General features: G+C 45.4%; 1 protein-coding gene across 1 annotated transcript; it reads right to left on the bottom strand.

Annotated features, from left to right (window-relative positions):
• Positions 1 to 12,674: 12,674 nt before the first annotated feature.
• Positions 12,675 to 18,082, bottom strand: PTGS2 (prostaglandin-endoperoxide synthase 2; the record flags this gene model as incomplete). Its single annotated transcript, XM_080348768.1, has 10 exons — positions 12,675 to 13,081; positions 13,229 to 13,376; positions 13,538 to 13,824; positions 14,820 to 15,066; positions 15,240 to 15,323; positions 16,133 to 16,314; positions 16,687 to 16,830; positions 17,275 to 17,418; positions 17,527 to 17,643; positions 18,031 to 18,082. 10 exons carry the CDS (start codon positions 18,080 to 18,082, stop codon positions 12,675 to 12,677), a joined length of 1,812 nt encoding a protein of 603 aa, XP_080204894.1.
• Positions 18,083 to 19,336: the final 1,254 nt, after the last annotated feature.

Below are 19,336 nucleotides of genomic sequence, written 5' to 3'. Positions count from 1 at the left end.
GGGGAGTTGCAGGCACCTCCAGGATTTAAACATCATTTAAAACACATAATCTGGAGTGGTTTTCCTTACTTTGTGGAGGGTATTCCTAAATCTTTTCCTCATGGCCTTCCCGGTCCACCTTTTCTGGTCAGACCTGAGCTGTCACCTTCTGGGGAGAAACCTCTTTGGCAGAGCAATCAACATGTGGAAGGGCTCTTTGGGAAAAGGGAAAGAAAAGGGAAATAAGAAGCAGGGGAAAGAGCAGGAAAGCAGAGGCAGTGGAGGGAGAGTGGGAAGCGTGTCCCCTCGTTGGCCCCGCAGACGTGCTGGGCGAGCACGCCTGCTCCCGGGGCTGGTCCTCAGCTGCAGCCGGACGTCCACGTCACGTCTGCCGCCCCTTCCTCCCCCAGACCAGCGTGATGTCAGGTTCTTGCACAGCTGGGAGTATGGCCAGTGAGTGATGTCCACTGGCGGTGCCTGTTTCCCCACCTCACAGTGCCTCCTCTGCTTCTCCTCTTTCTGGACCTTTCCATTGCCATCCTTCATCACCATCTTTTTCCTTCTCCTCTTCCTATGCTACTCTTTACTTCATCACTGCCTTTCTCCTCTTCCTCCCATTACCCCATCACCTCCTTTTGCTCCATCTTCAACTCCTTGTGATTCAGCTCCTTTTTTCCAACACAAGTAATCCACCACGCTTCTGATGCTTTCCTTCCCTGCTGTGTCACGTCTTTCTGAAAAGGAAACCCTTCACATGAGGGTCTGTGTTGTTTCTTGTGTTTCTAGGCCACAAAAACTGCTCCCCGTGGAGGCCTCAGGGCAGCACAACAATATAAATAGCAATAATTAATGGAGCACTGCGCATACGGAAGAGGTGGGAGAACTGACGACATGGAGCTGACATTTGGGAATGTATATAGTCATTAAGGAAAGGCTGCTGAGATGTTTCTCCTGCAATTGCGGAAGCAGTTATAGCTTCAGAGTGCTGTTAGCTCCCAGGAGTTACCCATTAACACACAAGCAAGGCACAGAGCTGTGCATACTCAAATATAGAAGAAATCTACGCATAAGCGAGTTTAATGAACGATAGCCACAGATGGAATTAAACGTGTTAGTCCAGGTCCTTGCAAGCTCTGCCCAATTGCTGTTGGCCAAAGTAAACACAAGCCAAGGCCTTATGGACTCCTGAATTACTTTTCCATCCAGCAGTGTCTATTATCATATATGTGTTGGCAGTATGTGACGAACAAGCTCACAATTCAATACCCTTCACCATATCTTTCTTCCAAAATGTCCCCACCTGAAATGAGCTATTTCTGGGTTTCCTCCAGCACACTGCGATGACGTGAGTTGATGCACCATCAAGCATGCTCGTGGCACTCCACAAAAGGCACTGAGCTGAGCAGTGAAGCTGGCCTTGAATCATAGGATCATTTTGGTTGGAAGAGACCCTTAAGATCATTGAGTCCAGCCATAATCTAACTGGCATTACCCCATGTCCCTGAGAACCTCATGTCCGTCTGTCCAACCCTCCAGGGATGGTGACTCCAGCACTGCCCTGGGCAGCCTGTTCCAATGCCCCACAGCCCTTTGGGGAAGAAATTGTTCCCACATCCAACCTCAACCTCCCCTGGCGCAACTTGAGGCCGTTTCCTCTGCTCCTGGCGCTTGTTCCTGGGGAGCAGAGCCCGACCCCCCTGGCTCCAAGCTCCTTTCAGGCAGTTCAGAGATCAGAAGGTCTCCCCTCAGCTCCTGTTCTCCAGCTGAACCCCCCAGGTCCCTCAGCCGCTCCATCACACTTGTGCTCCAGCCCCTCACCAGCTCCGCTCCCTTCTCTCCACTCGCTCCAGCACCTCAAGGCCTTTCTTGGCATGATGTCCGGCACAGCTCAGCTTTGCCTGGCCCATGCTGTTCCCAGTCACCTTGTTCCCCTGACATGTTCAGGAACGTGCTCCAAGATGCTTCCTCCACGGCTTTCCAGGGACTGAAGAGAGGATGACTGGCCTTTGTTTCCCCCCATCCTCCTTTTTTGCAGATAAGTGTAACATATGCTGGGAACAACATTTGCCTTTTCAGTCGTCTGGGTCATTCCCTGATCTCCACGATGTTTCCAAGATGATGAGCTTGTCTTACAAGCACACCAGCCAGCACTTAGCCCCCTTCTGCAGGCTCCTGGGGCAGCAGTCAAAACCCAAGGTACACCCAAGAACCATCGTGTCACATAAAGGGGTTTTTTGGTTTATACCGCCAAGTTTCTCATAACTCTGAGATAATTTCCGACCACACAGGCAGCCCGAATCTGTCAAACAAAAGGCTGTCCGGTGTCACGCATGGGGGCTGCTCTGTGGCTGACGTTTACTCGGTGGCTCACGGTTTGGGTCCGGGACCGGCCTGACCCCCAGCACTCCAGTGCTCTGTTTTCCGCCAGCCACTGGGAAGGAGGAGGAGGAGGGAGACGTGTTGTGATCCAAAGCCTACACCTCTGTGACCTGCTCCTGTGTGCCCTGAAGTGCGTCACATACGCCGCATACGGCTAAAATGGGTTTGATACAAACAGTTGACTGGTTGGTCACTTTATCTTCACAAGCCTGCGTAAGAAAGGCTAGCATAATAGTCTAGAACAAACAAATAGCTTTTTTTTTCCCCTAGTCAATTCAAATGTGTTTGTTTTGCTTCCCAGAGGCACTTTTGCTGTGCTGCCAACATGACTTGTCGTGCTTGACAATGGCTCTATTTTGCATATGGGGTGAATTTTAAAAGCTTTCTGCTTGTCCCAGTTCACTTGAGGACATTATCAAATATCTCTAAGCCTTTCCTTAGGCTTCCATCCCCCAAACAACTTATAGATGCCATTTAAACACCTTTTTTTTCTGTGATAATTTAAGCAACATCATTCACGTGGTACAACTGTATTTTCATCAGGGCCCTTCTTTTTAGAGCATAATGGGATTTGCTATCCCTTCCAGACGGTGCTTTTTCAGCCAACTGGCCCCAATAACTATTACAGACGTCCCTTGTACAATGTTCATAGCTTCCTTTCATTGCCAAAAAACTTCCCTGACCTCTTGCGAAACAAGAGGGCTGCTTTGCTCTGGACTCCGCTCTTCGCATCCGTTCGAAAGGTGGATGTCCCCATGGGAGGTTGGGAACCAGGTCTGAGGACCTGCCGAATTCTACTTGTCTGCTATTTTCTGGACCTGGTTAGAACCACCCACATTATAATTTTGAGTATGGTGAGATTTTGAGAGGTTCACCAACAACCGGTGACTCTCCGAAGCATTTCAGTAAGGGACAACTGGTCAATCATTGCATCTTTTCTATAATTGTAATGTCTCATTAACTTTCCAATCCAAAAATCAATGTTCCTGCTGAAGCCGGTTATTCCATGTTTTGCTTTTCCAGGAAAGCTGCTTTTGCAGGCAAATTCCATTCTATGAAACACGAGGCCCCTTATGAAGTGAGAAAACTTTTACATGGATTAGCGTTAGGCAGGAAAGGATTTGTCATCCTACAAAAATTCTTCCATTTTATGATGGAAAAGAAATGGAGACTTAAAATTGTATATTTTTGTTAATGAAAGGAAGGAATTGGTGGGGAAACAGTGATCCTGCAACAGTGAATTATTGGCACCTCACCTGGAGGATTGAGGCGTTGCAGAAGTTTATCCCAAGCAATTGTCCAAAGCCTCAAATTGAGGGTGAACCTCCACAAGATCTATCAGATAAAGGGAAGAGGGAAGATCTCAGCTGGGTTTTGACCAAGAAATTCCTTGCTAGACCTGAGAAATATTTCCCAAGAACAGTTCAGTTGAACTTGGCTTGTTTCCATAGAAATACTACATTCTGACAAAAGCCTGATTTGTCCAAAAATTTCCACCGGACTCAAGTGGAGACATTTCCGTGCTTCCCAGAATACGGAAGAATTGAAAACAACCTCATATTTTCTACGGCGGCGGGGGGGAAACGCGTCTTCCAGTTCTGAATGAATGTGGCTCCACACGTCCACCCCTTACTCATCGTGAGTCCGCTCAATACACTTCATATTATTAAGCAAAATAAACTTCCCATTAAAGATGCTTTTGTTTGAGATCAGGAAGAGCCCAAGCCCAGCTCGAAAAAGGTTATGAGGGAGTTTTGCAGCACTGGCCGTGGTCCACGGCCGCTGAAAAGAGCTGGTTTATTATTGTGTCTGCAAACAGGGCTTTTTTGTTTAAGGATTGTGTTGATAGGAGGGTTAAAACTTGGCTAGTGATGTAGGGATTTTATAGGTAGATTAGAAATATGCTTAAAAAAATTCAAAAAAGTGAGGGTGAAATATTGTGTTGCTTATCTAAATGTTGAACTCAGCCAAGGGAACCTTCGCTCTGCCCTTTCATGGGTTTTTCCTATTGAAGGTCCCTGTTATCATTAATACATTTATTTTAAAATTGGTTTCATTTCACTTGTTCTAACTTTTGATATCATTGTGAAGTAGAGCTGAAGCCATTTATTGCCTAATATGCATTTCTTTATCTTAATAGGTTTGCATTTCTTTTAAACATTAACTTTACTTTTATTCACTGCAACATTCCTATGTTACACTCTATTCTAACTGAAAACAGCTCTTTTTCTTATAATATATTCTTATGTAAATACTAGACAAGAAGCTTAGAAGAAATCTTATCATATGGTGCTCTGAAGTGTTTTAAGCCACGAAGATTAAAACTTAGAAGATGTTTATTCTAACAACTTCTAGAATTGTACCAGGGGAGGTTTAGATTGGAAATTAGGAACAATTTATCCCCATAAAAGGTTATTAAGCATTGGAACAGGCTGCCCAGGGCAGTGGTGGAGCCACCATCCCTGAAAGGGTTTAGAAGACGTGGAGATGAGGTTCTTAGGGACATAGTTTCGAGGTGGACTTGGCAGGGTTGGGTTAAAGGTTGGACTCGATCTTAACGGCCTTTCCCAACCTAAACAATTCTATGGTTTGGTTAAATTCTTTTTGACTCAACATGAATATAAGAGCAGGGAGAACTTGACCCTAGTTGAGAAGAACTGAGCATGACGGTGAACTGCAAGGTGGGGCTGGCTTTATGCAAATCACACAGATCTAGACTAGCCTAAAACCTGATGACAGACTCCTCTTTCAAAGCTTTATTCCAGTGGGCACATTTATGGCCATTTAATAATAAGAAATCTTATTCGTCATCTCCCATGTTGCCTACCCATTCATGTGCTGAATCATCAGTCATGGAACTTATTTTCTAAAGAAAGCTCTTTCCTGTGAAAATGGAGCTGGAGGCAAATATATACAGATTTTATTAGTCACTCAAGAAAATTTACCTTTTTTCTTCTGACTTCCAGTTCTCCCAGTAAATTCCACAGTTACTGAAAACGAGCAAGCAGATTTAATATGATGGGGAGTAGTGCATCCTTCTCTCTATTTTTTTCTCATTATGAAAGTGCTGAAGCAAACAGTTCCTCAGCCTCTCTTCTGGTTCCTGGTATGGAAGTGAAGCAGAAGAAATAAAATATATATATAAAATCCTGTATTAGATGCTCATCATGTACTATCTCACTATAACTGAAAGCAGAAGTGACAGAAATCTCAAGGGAACCTTTCTCGTGAGCTTCCTTGCCCATTTTTGCAGAGTCAGGAGACGCAGATAAACTCGGTTTTTCAGTACTCAGTTCTAAAGCTGATAAACAGTTACAGAAGAGTTTTCTTCATTTTTTTTTTCACAATACTAAGCAGCCCAAGGTCCTGGCTTTTTGTTTAATGATTTTTCCCATTAATTATGTAGCAACAAGGCGTTATACCTCTCCATTGCATCCCACTGAAGATAGAGAGCGGAAGGTACTGTTAAAATAGCTGCCCCTTGTTCCTACAAAAGGACAAACTTTGCAAATGATGTTTGCAGCAGAACAACGTTATTCAAATCACGCAGCTTCACCAGTGTCAAATTTAATGCGACAGCTGAAGTCATTGTAGACTTGACTGGAATAAGCAAATATTTTGGAAGATGGTGGTAAATGTTTACTTGTTTGCACAGAAGCTTTAAAGGGAGTTATGACAAATATTTGCAACCAAGGGTGACCGCAGAAGTGACTTTAAAGAGGAAATAATCTTCCTAAAAAATGAGGAACCTTGGGGATTTTAATTCTCTCTTCGCAAAGTCTTCATTTGAGAAATCGATGGGTTGGTTGTTTTAATTTTTGCTGTCGCTTTTAAAAATCAGTTTGTGAAACGGCATTGACCTTGGCTTACTGGTAAACCATTGCCTGCTCTTCTTTTTTCTATACGTTCTTTAAAGTGATATTGTAACTGAGAAGCCTTAAATTTCTGGCAGCTACTTGCTCGGTGATACAGAGCGCTCAGGGAGCCCTGGACCTCAGTAACAAAAAGATCTCCAGATATGTTTTCACAAGTGCCAAAGAGCCGCAGAAACCAAAACCAAAGTCCTATCTCCTGTTCAATGTCCTGACGTTTGTTTTGCAATTATCGAAGTCACTAACTTGGTCTTCACAGGGGTTGCTTGTAAGGTCCTTAAATTTTCCTCAAAATGAGGTACATATTCCTTTTATTTCTGGATTGTTTTCTATATTTTGCTTGAGAAAGCTTCCATTTCATGGTCAAGTTTGGAAGTCTTTTGTTTACCATTAAGACTGGGTCAGTTATGGTGACAAACAATAAAGTATTTCACCTAGCAAGGAGCAAAAAGAGGCTGATTTTATTGTTTTGGGGCTAAAAATATGTCTTGAATTTGCCTGAAATTCTAGAAATTTCTTAGACACTGGGAAAAGTCAGTCCCTTTCTAATTTCACTGAAATTCTCTGCACTATAACAATCTCAGGAATGGTCTCCACTTCCCCGTCTCATTGGCCATAAAACCTTTTTAACAGCTTCTCCAAGATGTGGTTGGATCATCTCGTGTTACGTCCCGGCCTTATGTAAGAACTAGTATTTCACAGCTGAGCAAGCTCAACGCAGTTGTGTTTTAATTATTACTTGTGACTGCTACTTAGCAACTCTGCCATTATTTGTTAGGCAGGATTAATTAAGATTGTCTAGGCAACCGTCTGGAAAGCCACAACTGAAAGGATCTCGAGTTGTGTCAGTTCGCAGGGCAAGGTTTGGAAGGTGCTGGAGAACGTATCTGGAGTCGGCATCACGGCTTTTAGTCACGTTTTGTTGCTCTGTCACTGCTCAACAAAGCTTAAAATCATCTGCAACAACTGATGTTTTTGCAGTCTTGTGGAGCTGGGTTTTTACACCAAAGCTTTGCTGCTCAGGGTGTGCGTCTCACCCTTGTGTCTTAGAAGACCCAGTAGCATAAACTTAGAGAGATCCTTATTAGCAACCACACATTACGGCGTCATGCAAGTTGGTATGATTTGCACCACGATGAACACTTATGAAAATATTATCTTTGGGTAGATTTTCACGGTATGGGGGAAAGCAAGATGAGCCGACATGGTGTTTGGGGAGGGCGCCTCCTCCAGCCGCCGCACTCGGCGCCACGGGCATTGCTTTCACTTGCGTGGTTAAAACGTTTCGTGTGCTCCCATAGAAAATTCTACCATCGATGCAGGCCTTTTGCAGAAAATGAATGGGTGTAAAAATTACCTGTCAGCAGGGCAGGTTTGGACAAGGGTGCTTGCACACACCTTTATCCACTACTGTGTAAGCCTGAAGTAATGAGCTACACCTGGTTACCGCGAAAAAATAAAGTGCAGGGCAAGAATGCATTTCCTGCAGGATCCTCCTTTTCATGAGGGTTTTTGGGTTTATCCCGAGACAGAAGCATGAACTAATACTTTGCTACTGTATTAAGTAAAGATCTGAGACACTTGAAAGCAGGATGCTCCTAGTTATGCAACACTCTTTATTTTCCCACTGCCTTTCTGGTAACAGACTAATTAACAGCAAAAAGAATACCCGGATTACAGCTGGTTAGAAGATGCAATTTATTTTCAACTTTCCGTAGACGTGCCCTGCTACGGGCTAAATCCTCAGCTGTTTGCACTGGGTTGCTTTGAAAATCCATGCTTTGAACATTCATTTGCCTTCTTGCCCCAAATGTGTGGTGTCCATGTAAGTAAACGCTGTGATTTTCAGTACGGCCTCAGGTTTTTCAGCCAGAGAAAAGCCCAGGAGGGAAAATTCGTCTTTTTTTGTATGTTACCTTTTCCTTTCTCACTTTCTTGACATCTGCTTTGTCTGTCTGATCCCTGGGTGGCAGAGGAAGAATGGAGTGGTTGGGTTTTTTTGGCTGTGATCAGACTCTTCCCAATGCTAATGAAAATGTCTGCACTGAGAATAAGCAAGCACAGGAGTCACAGCGGATTTTGGGCTAATTTTACCAAATAAGTATCAGGGAAAAAAAAGCACAATTTGAAACCGATCGTGTTGTCTCTCAGTATAATGCTACATGCACACTGAAACTCCCGATTATAGGAAGAGGAGCACTCAGCTCTTAACAAGGAGAGTTTTTTTCCGTCTGATGTTTTTACTGCATTTCTGCTCTTTTCATGCCTTTTAGCAGAAGGAAAAAAAAGGTTAGGATCTCTCCTTTTCCATATTTAGACTATATAGCTATGGCCTGCTCCCTTCTGTTCAATATATATATATATATATGTATCGGTAGAACTTGCAGGAGTTTTGTTTTGCTTTCTGGTCTTCCAAAGGAAAGAGCGCACCTTTGCAATAAGCTTTTCCAGAGATGGTCACCTCTTTCAAACTACCCCTTGACTTTTCCAGCTCGATTCTGAAAGCCGCAGAGATGTTTTCTTGGTGGTACAAATGTCTCCTGCAATGCGGGTAAAGCCTGGGGAGCACGAGTGCTCCAGTGTGGAGGCCCATGCACCTCCAGCCGGTGAATCGCAAGTCATAAACCTGGTCAGATCACTGTGGGGATCAGTGCCAGTAAAGTCCCCTGTGAGCAAATGACATATGGCAAAAGCCCTCAGTGAAGGTGATGGTGGAGGGTGCTCCCAAAGCACGTTGATCTCACGCTCCTTGATGGACTTGCCTCCAAGGGTAGGGCTGAAATGCTGAGCCCCCCTCCTTTATCATATTGCCGTGGGTGAAACAGTTACCTCAACCTGGGCTGCAGAGCAAGTATTTCACAGGGCAGGTTTCCTCGGAGGAACATTCTTGCTGTTTGTATCATCAGGACTTGCCCCTGCTTAAGGGGAAGGAGGAGCTCCTCCACAATGCAGCTATCTCATCCGTCGTGTGCAAAATCCATCTGGGCTGGCCCTTCCCTAATTGTGGCAGCAGTCACTCAAAACACCTTCTCCGTGGACATCCAAATGTCACGGCCAATCCCAACCCCCTGCTGGCGTGACCAGCCCCATCTTCACTCCCTCCCTCTCTTGACTTCCCCTTGAAGCAGAAAGCTGTAGGAAATGTGAATTAAATCATAGAGTGAAGGAGTTGACTGGTTACTAAAGAGAAAAGCCCCAGGTTGCTCGCACATGATCTGCAGGTGCCTCCCTGTGCAGCCAGGGCTGGAGTGATGCTCCCTCAGGATGTTGTGTTTGGGGGCTGAAGGAAGTCCCTGAAGTGGTCAGGGCTGAGTCTGAAGCTGAGGAGCATTGCTGAAGGAGTTTCGGTGTCTGGATACAATAGGAATACAAGGGAACTGCACACTGGTGAGGATGGAAGGGAGCTACAGGGCAGGAGGACAGTCGTGTTCCTAGGGTGGAGCTGTGGGTCACTGCCATGAGCCTGGGACCAAAGAGGGTTTGGGTAGTTAGAAGGAAGGTGACTCTGGTAAAGGTGATGAGGTTGGTCACTGGGAAGGGGCTGTGGGAGGACAGGCCAGCAGTGGTGGAGGGTTTGGAGCCAGCACTGGGGTGACAGCGGGGACCTGAGCACAGAGCGGAGCTGGAGGTGACGTTTGGTCAGTGGCTTTGTGGAGGTGGTGGGGCTTGACTGAGGCCATACAGGGTGTGCGATCCCCTCATCTCTTATCGAAGACGAAAACACAGGGAAGAGCCTGGGTGGTCCTAGAGGTGCTCGATCGACACAGTCGATGGCATCAACGAAGAAATGGCCGGAACAGCTTTGGAGTTTGCTGTGGGACAGCAGGGGCAAGCTCCCACTGCCAAAACACACAAACCCGGTGGTTCTCGTGTCCCAAGGCATTTTTCTCCTTCTGGAGCACACTAAGCTCAGAGAGAAATGCCTCTGGACTGTTGTTTGGGACAGTCTTAGCTCAGTGCAACTCCAATGGCACACTTTCCCTCGGAAGCCCTTGGGTACCCCAGTGAGCTCTGCCAGCACCTTCACTGCTGAAAAAAATAACTGTACTTGGACAATTTAACCTACAGGCATCTTGGTTTTGGGGTAGGACAGAATTTAATGCTGGTTTTGTTAAGAGGTGTTAGTAATTCCATGGAATTCTCTGTTTCATTTTGACTGGCAAGTAGGATAAACTAATTGTTTCATACAGAACATTGCTGAAGCAAATCAAACACAAATGAGCCCATATAGGTAATGTTTTCGATTTATTTATAGAAACACTTGCTTTTTAAAAACATTCTCATCCTACAAAAATAAAGTGAAAAACAATTCACAGAATTTTCAATAAATAATCTCAACCATACACATTTATCACGAGCAACTTGAACCCAGCCAAACCCAGCAGGTTGGGTCACAGGTAAGTGACTGTTGAAATGTGGCTGCAGAGTACAACAAAATGCAGAGTGAACACCATTCCTTTCTGAAGCGGCTTCTAACTGAGCTCCAGTGACGTGGGCTGAGGAATTCCTCTTTACCTACCCCAAAATAACTAGATTTGTCCAGACTTGTCTCCCTTCGACTCCGAGCCAGACACTTTTCCTTGTTAAGGGCAGCAGGGCGCTCTGAAGTGTGTCCCAAAGATGGATCTGGATGACAATCACGTTTAACAAGTGTCCAGGCAGTTGTCATTTGTTAGCAAATACAGTACTGACCACCTTTTAATATAAGGTTACCGAAGGTTTTCCCTTCTTCGTGCTTCAAATGGAAAAAGGAAAAGCAGATGCCCTTCTTTTTCCCAGAGCATTTAAACCAGAGACCACCTCAAATCAGTCCCTGGTATCGATCGCTATAGGAGGGCTCGATCCAGCTGTTCGTGCTAATAATTACAAACTTACAGAGCGGAAGGTAACCGGTGTCTCTAAGCAAATCAACAGAAGTCACAGTCCGCCTACACTAGTGCCAGAGCCGTTACAATGCGCAAGCCTCTAAACACGTTTGAGATTCAGATGAGACAGAAAACTCAAGTCCTTTTCCACAAGTAGTCAAGGAATTTTGGGCAGGGGCACAGAATACCAGGTTGCTGCTCTATTCCAGTCTGAAGTGACTTTTTCTTTTTACCTATAGTTCCCCAGCTGTTTTTATGGGAAGATCATCTTCTACATTTCCTCTCTAGAAATTAAAAAAAGATACCCTTATATGCAAAGGTTGAAGTGCTGGTACAAGATCCTGTGTAACTTCTTATGTTTTAGTGCTGGACCAGGACAAATACGTCCAGGAGATTTTGTGCTAGCTAGTCAGTTTTATTTAAGCTTAAGCCACTTACTTAAAATGCCTCTGTTTAGAAGTTATAAATAAAAGATCATCCCTCCCCCCCCCCAATAAATAGAACTAAGTCACGAGTACAGCATGTGTAGATAGAGACAAGCTACCTTCAAGTCTCAGTGCCTTGAAGCTTTGAGAGATCTATTCTGTATTAATTTCCCCACTGTGTATTTACACAGCTTTTCACTATTCCCTAATAACCTCTGTGCTTTAGGTACACAGAGCTACACTATAGTCATGTCCTTAACTAAAGCTACGCTGTCCATTTGTCCTTAAAGTGAGATTAAAATCATATTATCAAGTAGACCAGAGAACTACAGCTATTGAAAGAAAACTAATACTTTCGACTAAGTTTAAGACCTCCCCAAACTTGCACAATAAAACATCCGTATACCAAAACACAAGCAGCCTTGTATTGCAGCCTGAGTCAGTTATTTCTAAGCTCAGTACCTTATTATCATCCTCCTCTTACACAAATAATATTTCTGTGACATATGCTTCAAGACCAAGTAGAGTTTTCTTTAAATAATTAAGTTAAAAAAGTATAATGCCACATGAAAGTAGATTTACACATAAAACCCAACATAAGTTACTGTACAAAGTGCCTTATTTGCAATGAGGGAGAGGTAGTATCAACAATAAATGGAACGCATTTTCTGACTTTACATAAATAAATGAGTCTCAAGTATTTGTACTTTTTGTGAATTTTGGAATGCTCATACTGAATTCATAATCTTTTCTGGCAGTTTTCACTAGGTCAGATTTTCTTGTACTTTTAGTTCAGTGGCCTGTTTTCAAGTTTAAGAAGTTGCGTAGGCAATAACTTGCTTTTTTTAGTGTTATTTGACCTATCAAGTGAAAAGACAAAAAAATACCCCACAAAGACCCTTTGTCAAGTATTAAAAACAACATTAAAAAAAAGTTGGAACCTTTGTCCACTTTGGAATACATAGTTCTGTTACAGAAGACTTTAAACAAGGGATTCACCGCTGTCGAGCTCAGACACACAAAATCCCTTTTGTAAATCGAAGGGGAGCCTAGGGCAACCCCCCCCATGAAAACGCTCAAGTTTTTTTGGTTTTAAGCACTTGAAGCCATAAATAGAATAAATAATGTAGTTAAATAAATAAATAGGTGGATTGTTACAACTCAGCAGATCGCTCTTTCAGAAGCAGTGTGGGGTTGATATCTTCCATTGCTGTTTTTGAGGTACTAACATTAATCGTCGCCTCTGTGGGTTCGGGGTTTAAGACGTGGAAGGCGGTGAAGGGACAGCCTTTCACGTTGTTGCAGATGAGCTTCTGTAAGGAGGCAGTATTGATGATTTCGAAGCCCACTTTGCCGCCGAAGGTGCTCGGCTTCCAGTACTCGGGGGAGCAGATGGCGTTCCCCATCAGTCCTTTGAGAGAGAAGGGCGCTCCCATCTCCACCATGGTCTCGCCGAAGATGGCGCCTGGCCGCGGCTTTTCTACAAGGAGGCCTGGGTACAGCTCCATGGCATCGATGTCTCCGTAAAGCTCTTCCAGTTCAGCCGCCATCTCTTTTTCTCCTGTAATTATCGAAGGGTAAAAATCATTAGTGGAAAAAATAAATCCTGTTTTCATCGCAACATTATCGCATTCAAGTCCATTGCAGGACTCTATTAGCCATTTTAAGACAGGGGCCCTTGCTTGTTAGAAAGGATGAAAACTGTTACCTGTAAGTTCTTCAAATGATTTGAACGGTTTCAACATGAAGCGTTTCCTGTACTCGTTCAGGGACTGGTATCTCATTTGTCTGCTCTGGTCAATCGAGGCCTTTGCAACCTTCTGTACTGCAGCAGGAACATTTTTCCCACCAGCGACCTATTTAATAAAGATAAAAGGTAGTAAGATCTCCCGATCAGAGTCGTGAGGAAGCTGTACCTTCATAGTAGATGATTAATTTTGGATAGCTTTATTCTAGCCCCTCGTCCCACCCCCAGACCATGTCCCTGTTGGTTCACTAGCAACTTAAGAGCACCTACCCTGCCAGCACTTTGCTTGGAGAAGGATTTCACCATGTGGGAAAGGCCGTGTTCCAGCATGATGGAGTTGTTGTAGAGGAACTGCTGGAAAGTGTATTCCTGGTCGTGGATCTGGAAGGTGTCGGGCAGAAGCGGGTGCCAGTGGTAGAGAGTGTTGAATTCGGCTGCAATGCGGTTCTGATATTGAAATCGCTGGTTGAACAGCAGCTCCGGATCGAACTTGAGTTTGAAGTGGTAGCCGCTCAAGTGTTGCACATAGTCCTCGATAACGATCTTGATTGTCTCTCCTGTTGGCCAGTGAAACAGAAGATATTATTAGTGCTGGTCCCCTAAGAACCTTTGGGTGGTTATCCTGCTCCGAGAGGAAATACCACTGCTAAATTATTCTGAAAAAAGCCCCCACACCACTATAGTGATCAGCATAACACACACTTTAACATTCTGTTATCTCTTCTAGAAAATGATGCATGTAATTTTATGTGACTAAGAGCAAGGGATGAAACAGCACTTAAGACTAGAGAAGTGTTTCCATAGCCTGGTTCCCTCCTGGAGATACGTTTCCTTGTGTGTTCCGCAGAATACAACACATCGTCTACATTGTGTTCAGTTATACAATAGTCTCTGGGAGAGAACTAGGGGATGATGAAGAAAGTTGGAATCTGAAAGCGACTCTCAGCTCCCGAGCTGCTTAGCGCAACCGCCTTGGTTTGCCGTTTCAGTCACTCTTTGGGCAAGATCTTTTTTACAAGCTTAGTGTTCATCACCATTTACATAAGACTAAATACCACTGAGCAGACAATTAGACAGGAGAAGTATGTAAAACTCAATTCTGCATAACTTCCTGAACTATAGACTTAATCACAGCCTTTCTTTTAAAGCATGCCTGAACTGACCCAACCCCAGGGGAAAAAACCCACAAAACGCCCCACAAGATGGGAGAGTCTGAGGTCACCACGTAGCCTCACACGACTTCTCCCTGAGAAATGAACCTTAGCATCCTGCCTTTTCCCTGCTTTCAGTTCTGTTAACCCTACATAAGGGAATTAAGTATCACTTAGGTCAGTTTTCTTCAGTTCTGTCTTTGGCACAGCTGGGAGGAAGCTGTAGCTTAGTACAAAATCCCAGTGACAGGTCACAAAGGCTCAGGCCTATGCCCTGACACACCAACTTAAGTTATAGTTTCTTTTTCTTTACTACACCTACAGCAGCCGCAGTAGGTAACGGGTAGAAGCGTCACACTCAATAGAAGGTTATAGCTGCGTGTAGTAAAAAGGACACTCACCTATCAACACGAGTCGAGTTGTTTGGAAGAGCTGCTCGTCATCCCACTCTGGATGCTCCTGCTTGAGGATGTCACAGACCCGGTTGTGCTCCCTCAGCCAGATTGTAGCGTACATCATCAGACCCGGGACCAAACCAAACACCTCCTGCCCCACAGAGAACTGCAGGTGTTCGGGCACGTGCGGAGGGTAGAGCATCTCTGCCTGGGTGTCCTTCACCGTTGGGGGATACATTTCTCCGTCAATCATCTGCCAGGGGAGGAAGAAAGAACATAGCGAGAGTCATAAGTTATGATGCTTACGAGTTAAGCTGTGTTGACTCTGCTAGTACTGACTTTAGATCAAGTACACGGTGCACAGAGTGCTAGTTTTAGGAAATAACTCATCTGACAACAAGGCAGGAATTTGGAGATAAGACATACCTGGTACTTTAGCTTTCCATCCTTTAGAAGCCTCAGTTTAAGTTGCCTCTCCAGAGTCTCTCCATAAATATGGTTCAAGTCAACCTATAAAATAAAAGCATTTGGAAGATGAAGCCGAGTCGCATATTTTGCTATTTTAGGATAGGTCCTACTTCTATGGATGCCAACAGGAGCTTGTCCCTTAGATGTTTACCTTTAAATTATATTATTGTTACCTTATAAGTATCATGCACTGATATTTAAGATGAAGCCAAATTATTTCTTGGCAAACGGAGCCGTCTCTGCATAAGAGCAAGTTTTAAAATTGACTGGCAATTTAAGAGGACTCTGTTTAAAGTGTCAGCAGCTTTCTATTACACAGACAGCTCTTTGTATATACACACATATTTTATAGCTTTACGTTTTAGACACGCACACACATATTAAAGAACTTTTTGTCTAAAGACTGCCTGTTTTGTAAAGAACCTAAATCCAAGTCTGCTTTCGAAGTTCTTTTTAAACTAAGTCTCTCCAATTAGCAGCACACAAGATAGTGTACAGTGCTAGATACAGCTCTCTGCAACCGACAGGAATAGCCCAGAGCCAGCAAGAGTCCGCAATGTATCTAACACGCTTTAGGTGAAAGCAAATTCTTGAGAAGAATACAAAAAGCCATCTAGATCACTGTGCAGAGGCTTTAAACAGAACCACGTGAGCAGTTCTGACCCAGGAAGAGATGCTATCGAGTGCTGGAATTTTGCCTAAGGAGAAGCTACAGCAGGTTTGTAGCAAACAGGACGTGCCCCCGTGTTTATCTACAGCCTGCAAGGTACCACCTGAGCTGCTCCGGAGCTCCCGAGAACTAAGTGCTGTGTTCAGGTTACAGAGCTATGATCAAGTTACTCTGATCATACCCCGTGGCCGAGGCCTTTGGTGAAGGCAGGTCCTTTCTTGTGGTCCGTCTTGAAGAACTGATGAGTGAAGTGCTGGGCAAAGAACGTGAACATCACATTTGTGCCTTGAGGGTCAGGAATAAATTTTCGCCGTAGCAGAAACTTCTCCACAATCAGCTTCGAATCTGGGAGCTCTTTCTTACCTGTGAGAGAGTGAGATATTTGAGACAATGGTATTTATGCAATACTTAATTTTGTTCCTAACAACAAAAAGGCTTAAGACTTTCAGTGTATTATTGAAGGATAGCGGCACACAAATAAAAGGGACTATCTGCTTTTCTATGCTCGCTTTCCTCATTTTATTAGAAACTTCTAAATACGCTGGTTTTAGCATGTAACTCAATAGCAAGTACCAGAATAGTTATCTTTTAGGTCTTTACATTGTCTGAAACGTGGCTATTCTTAAAGTCAGCTACACCAAAAAAAAGTTATAGACAAGCAGTTTTCATTGTATGTTCTAAGACGATAAGTAGGATTTCCTAGAAGCGAGCATTATGCATCTGTTTATCCCTTACCTTTAACACCCATTGGTGTTGGGCAGTCAAGTCCTACTGGTGGAAGGCTTCTTGTGTAATAGGAGAGATTGGAATAAGCTTCCCAGTTTTTGTAACTATAATCACTGTTGTAGGTTGGTGGGCTGTCAATCAAGTGTGATCTGGCTGGAAACGACCAAAAAAAAAAGTTATTTAATTTTCTTTTAAACTGTACATTTTGGTCTCAAATGTAAATCACAGGGCCAGATCGCTTCTGTATATTTTTGCCAGCAGTTGCTCTGAGAAATTCCACACTTATCAGTTATTGATGTTAAGTGGGATTACTGAATAACAGGATTGGGTCACGGATTATCAACTGGATCCAACTATTAGCCACGAGCCGTTTGGGCAAAGGTCATGCTAGCAAAATCCCAGATTTTATTAGAGAGCAAAATGCATTTCCATTTCAAAGCACGTTTCACACAAGTCTGCGACATGCCAAAATCTTACACGTTCTTTGGCATTTTTTTGCCTTGGTGCGTTTTAGCAGATAAATCGAGCGCAATGCTCTGGAGTCCTACGAGTAGCTCCTGCCGGTTAAGAGGACTAGAAGAGAGAACTCATACTTACACGTTAATACGTATCTCATAATAATATCTCGCAAGAAGGGAACATTGTTGATAATATTCCAGGCTCCTTTGAAGTGGGTGAGGATGTAGTGGACAGTATTTGGTGACGGTTTCAACGTTACCTTCAGCCACGTGAAGAATTCCGCTGCGAGCAGACAGAAAGATTATTTTAAGTTAGCTAGTGAGAACAACTCGCAATCCTGGAACGGAATTCTGAAGTTTCATCCCACGAAAAGGTATTTAATATACTCACGTGTCGTACAGTTCTCTCCGTAATATCCTGTCCTCGTGCAGTCGCATTCATACTGATCAAATCCCGTTGTCATGCACACCCCTCTGTTCTGGCAGGGGTTTGAGCAGCAAGGGTTGGCTGGAATAAAACCAAATGCTCTGGTTAGCGTCTCCAACAGCTACGGGATTTTGCTAAACTAACTTTTCAAACTTAGGTAGACAATGCCCTGAAGTTCGGTGCTTACCAGGAAGACAGAGAGCATCCTTACACACACACCATTCACACATGAGCACACATTCACATAGGTCACAGTTACTAACGAAAGGAGAGGGATTGCTCTGTGTGTTCTGACAGCAACAACCCCCCTCAGAAGGGCTGGATCATCTCACACAAGCCTGGCGTCCTTCCTACCATACAACCATTGGACAGACCGCGACAACAGTTAAGAAATAGATCCATCCGGCAGCTGAAAAGCAGAAAGCCAGCCGGTCGCTGGTCTGAATGGCGGTGGCCGGACTCACTCACCCGCATGGCCGGCAGCCAGGAGCGCGGTCAGCAGGGCGCAGGGCAGAAGCATGGCCCGGCGGGGCTGGGGCTGCGTGCTGCGGGAATCTGCGCCGAGAGCCCAATGCTGCTGCCAGGTAGGCGGCCCATGTATTTATCCCCGGCCCTTGCGGTGAGTCACGCCCGGCGGAAACTCCGAAAAGAAGATTTCATTGCACTCCGGCCCGCCCCGTCGCCGTCGCCGCTCCGCTCCCACCTGCCCGCGGCCGCCCGCCCCCAGCGCCCGGCCCGACGGGGCGGCGGGGGCGTGGTGACGGCGGACGTGCGGGACCGGCGCTGTGCCCATCCCGTTACCGTCCGCAGCCCAGCGCCCTCCCCGGCCCAGCGCTCTCGGTGCAGTGCAGTCCCCCAGCACAGCGCGGTCCCCCGGTTCGCGGCCACCTTGCGGCTCTTCCCGCCCGGTAGCCGCGGAGGAAACAGCCGCTTGGGGAGCACCCGCGTGGGGGAGCTGCTGGGCCCGCCGGGCTGTTTGAATCCCCCGCGGCCTTGAGGAGGAGGCGGCGGCTCCTCAGCGCGGGCTCGCCCTGTCCCTCCGGGCGCCGCCGGCGGCTCCTCCGGGCGGGGTGGCGGGGAGCGCGTCCTGGCGCTGGCGCTGCCGCTGCCTGGGGACCGAAATGCCGCCTCCGCCGGTTTCCTCACCCCCCCAAACTGCCCCTTGTGCAAGGTACCCGACCTGCCCGTCCCGCGGCACAAACCGCGCTTTTCTCACTGAAAATAATGCAATAAAAACCGCCAGGCAGCAGAAGAAATTAAACGGGCACCGGGTGTCCCACCGGCGTTTGGGTTTCCCCCCGTGACACAGCGTGTCGCTCTCGAAGCGTGAGATTGTTAATGACGTAATTTTAACATGTTCGTCGGGCCGCTTCATCCTCCATACCCGTTTCCACGGCACTCTCTGCAAAGCGCACACAGCAGAGAGACAAACACTGCTCGGATTTCATTTTATTTCTACAAACTCGTGCTTCTGATGAGACCAAATCCCATTATTAAGCATCTTATTTTGAAATGCCCAGTGATTTCTTTTTTTCCCCCCGGTGCTTTTGCTTTCAAATCACTCCCACCGCTCTGGATAGTCCCTTTGTAAACAAATCTTTGCTCATTTCCTTCAAACGCTGCCATGTGAGGATGCTTTACCTTTCTGTCATAGATTACGTTTTTTTAATCAGTGCGCTGCTCTATTTTTAATGTTGGTTGCGCGTGGAATGTTATGAAATCAGCTGGCTGCCGGCCGGTTGTGCAATCGCAGCGGGGGGCTCGCACTTTCACC

The sequence above is a fragment of the Nesoenas mayeri genome (assembly GCF_963082525.1).
Source record: "Nesoenas mayeri genome assembly, chromosome: 8".
Lineage (NCBI taxonomy): Eukaryota > Metazoa > Chordata > Aves > Columbiformes > Columbidae > Nesoenas > Nesoenas mayeri.
Note: the sequence above shows the minus strand (reverse complement) of the source record. Positions and strands in the feature narration are given on the sequence as shown.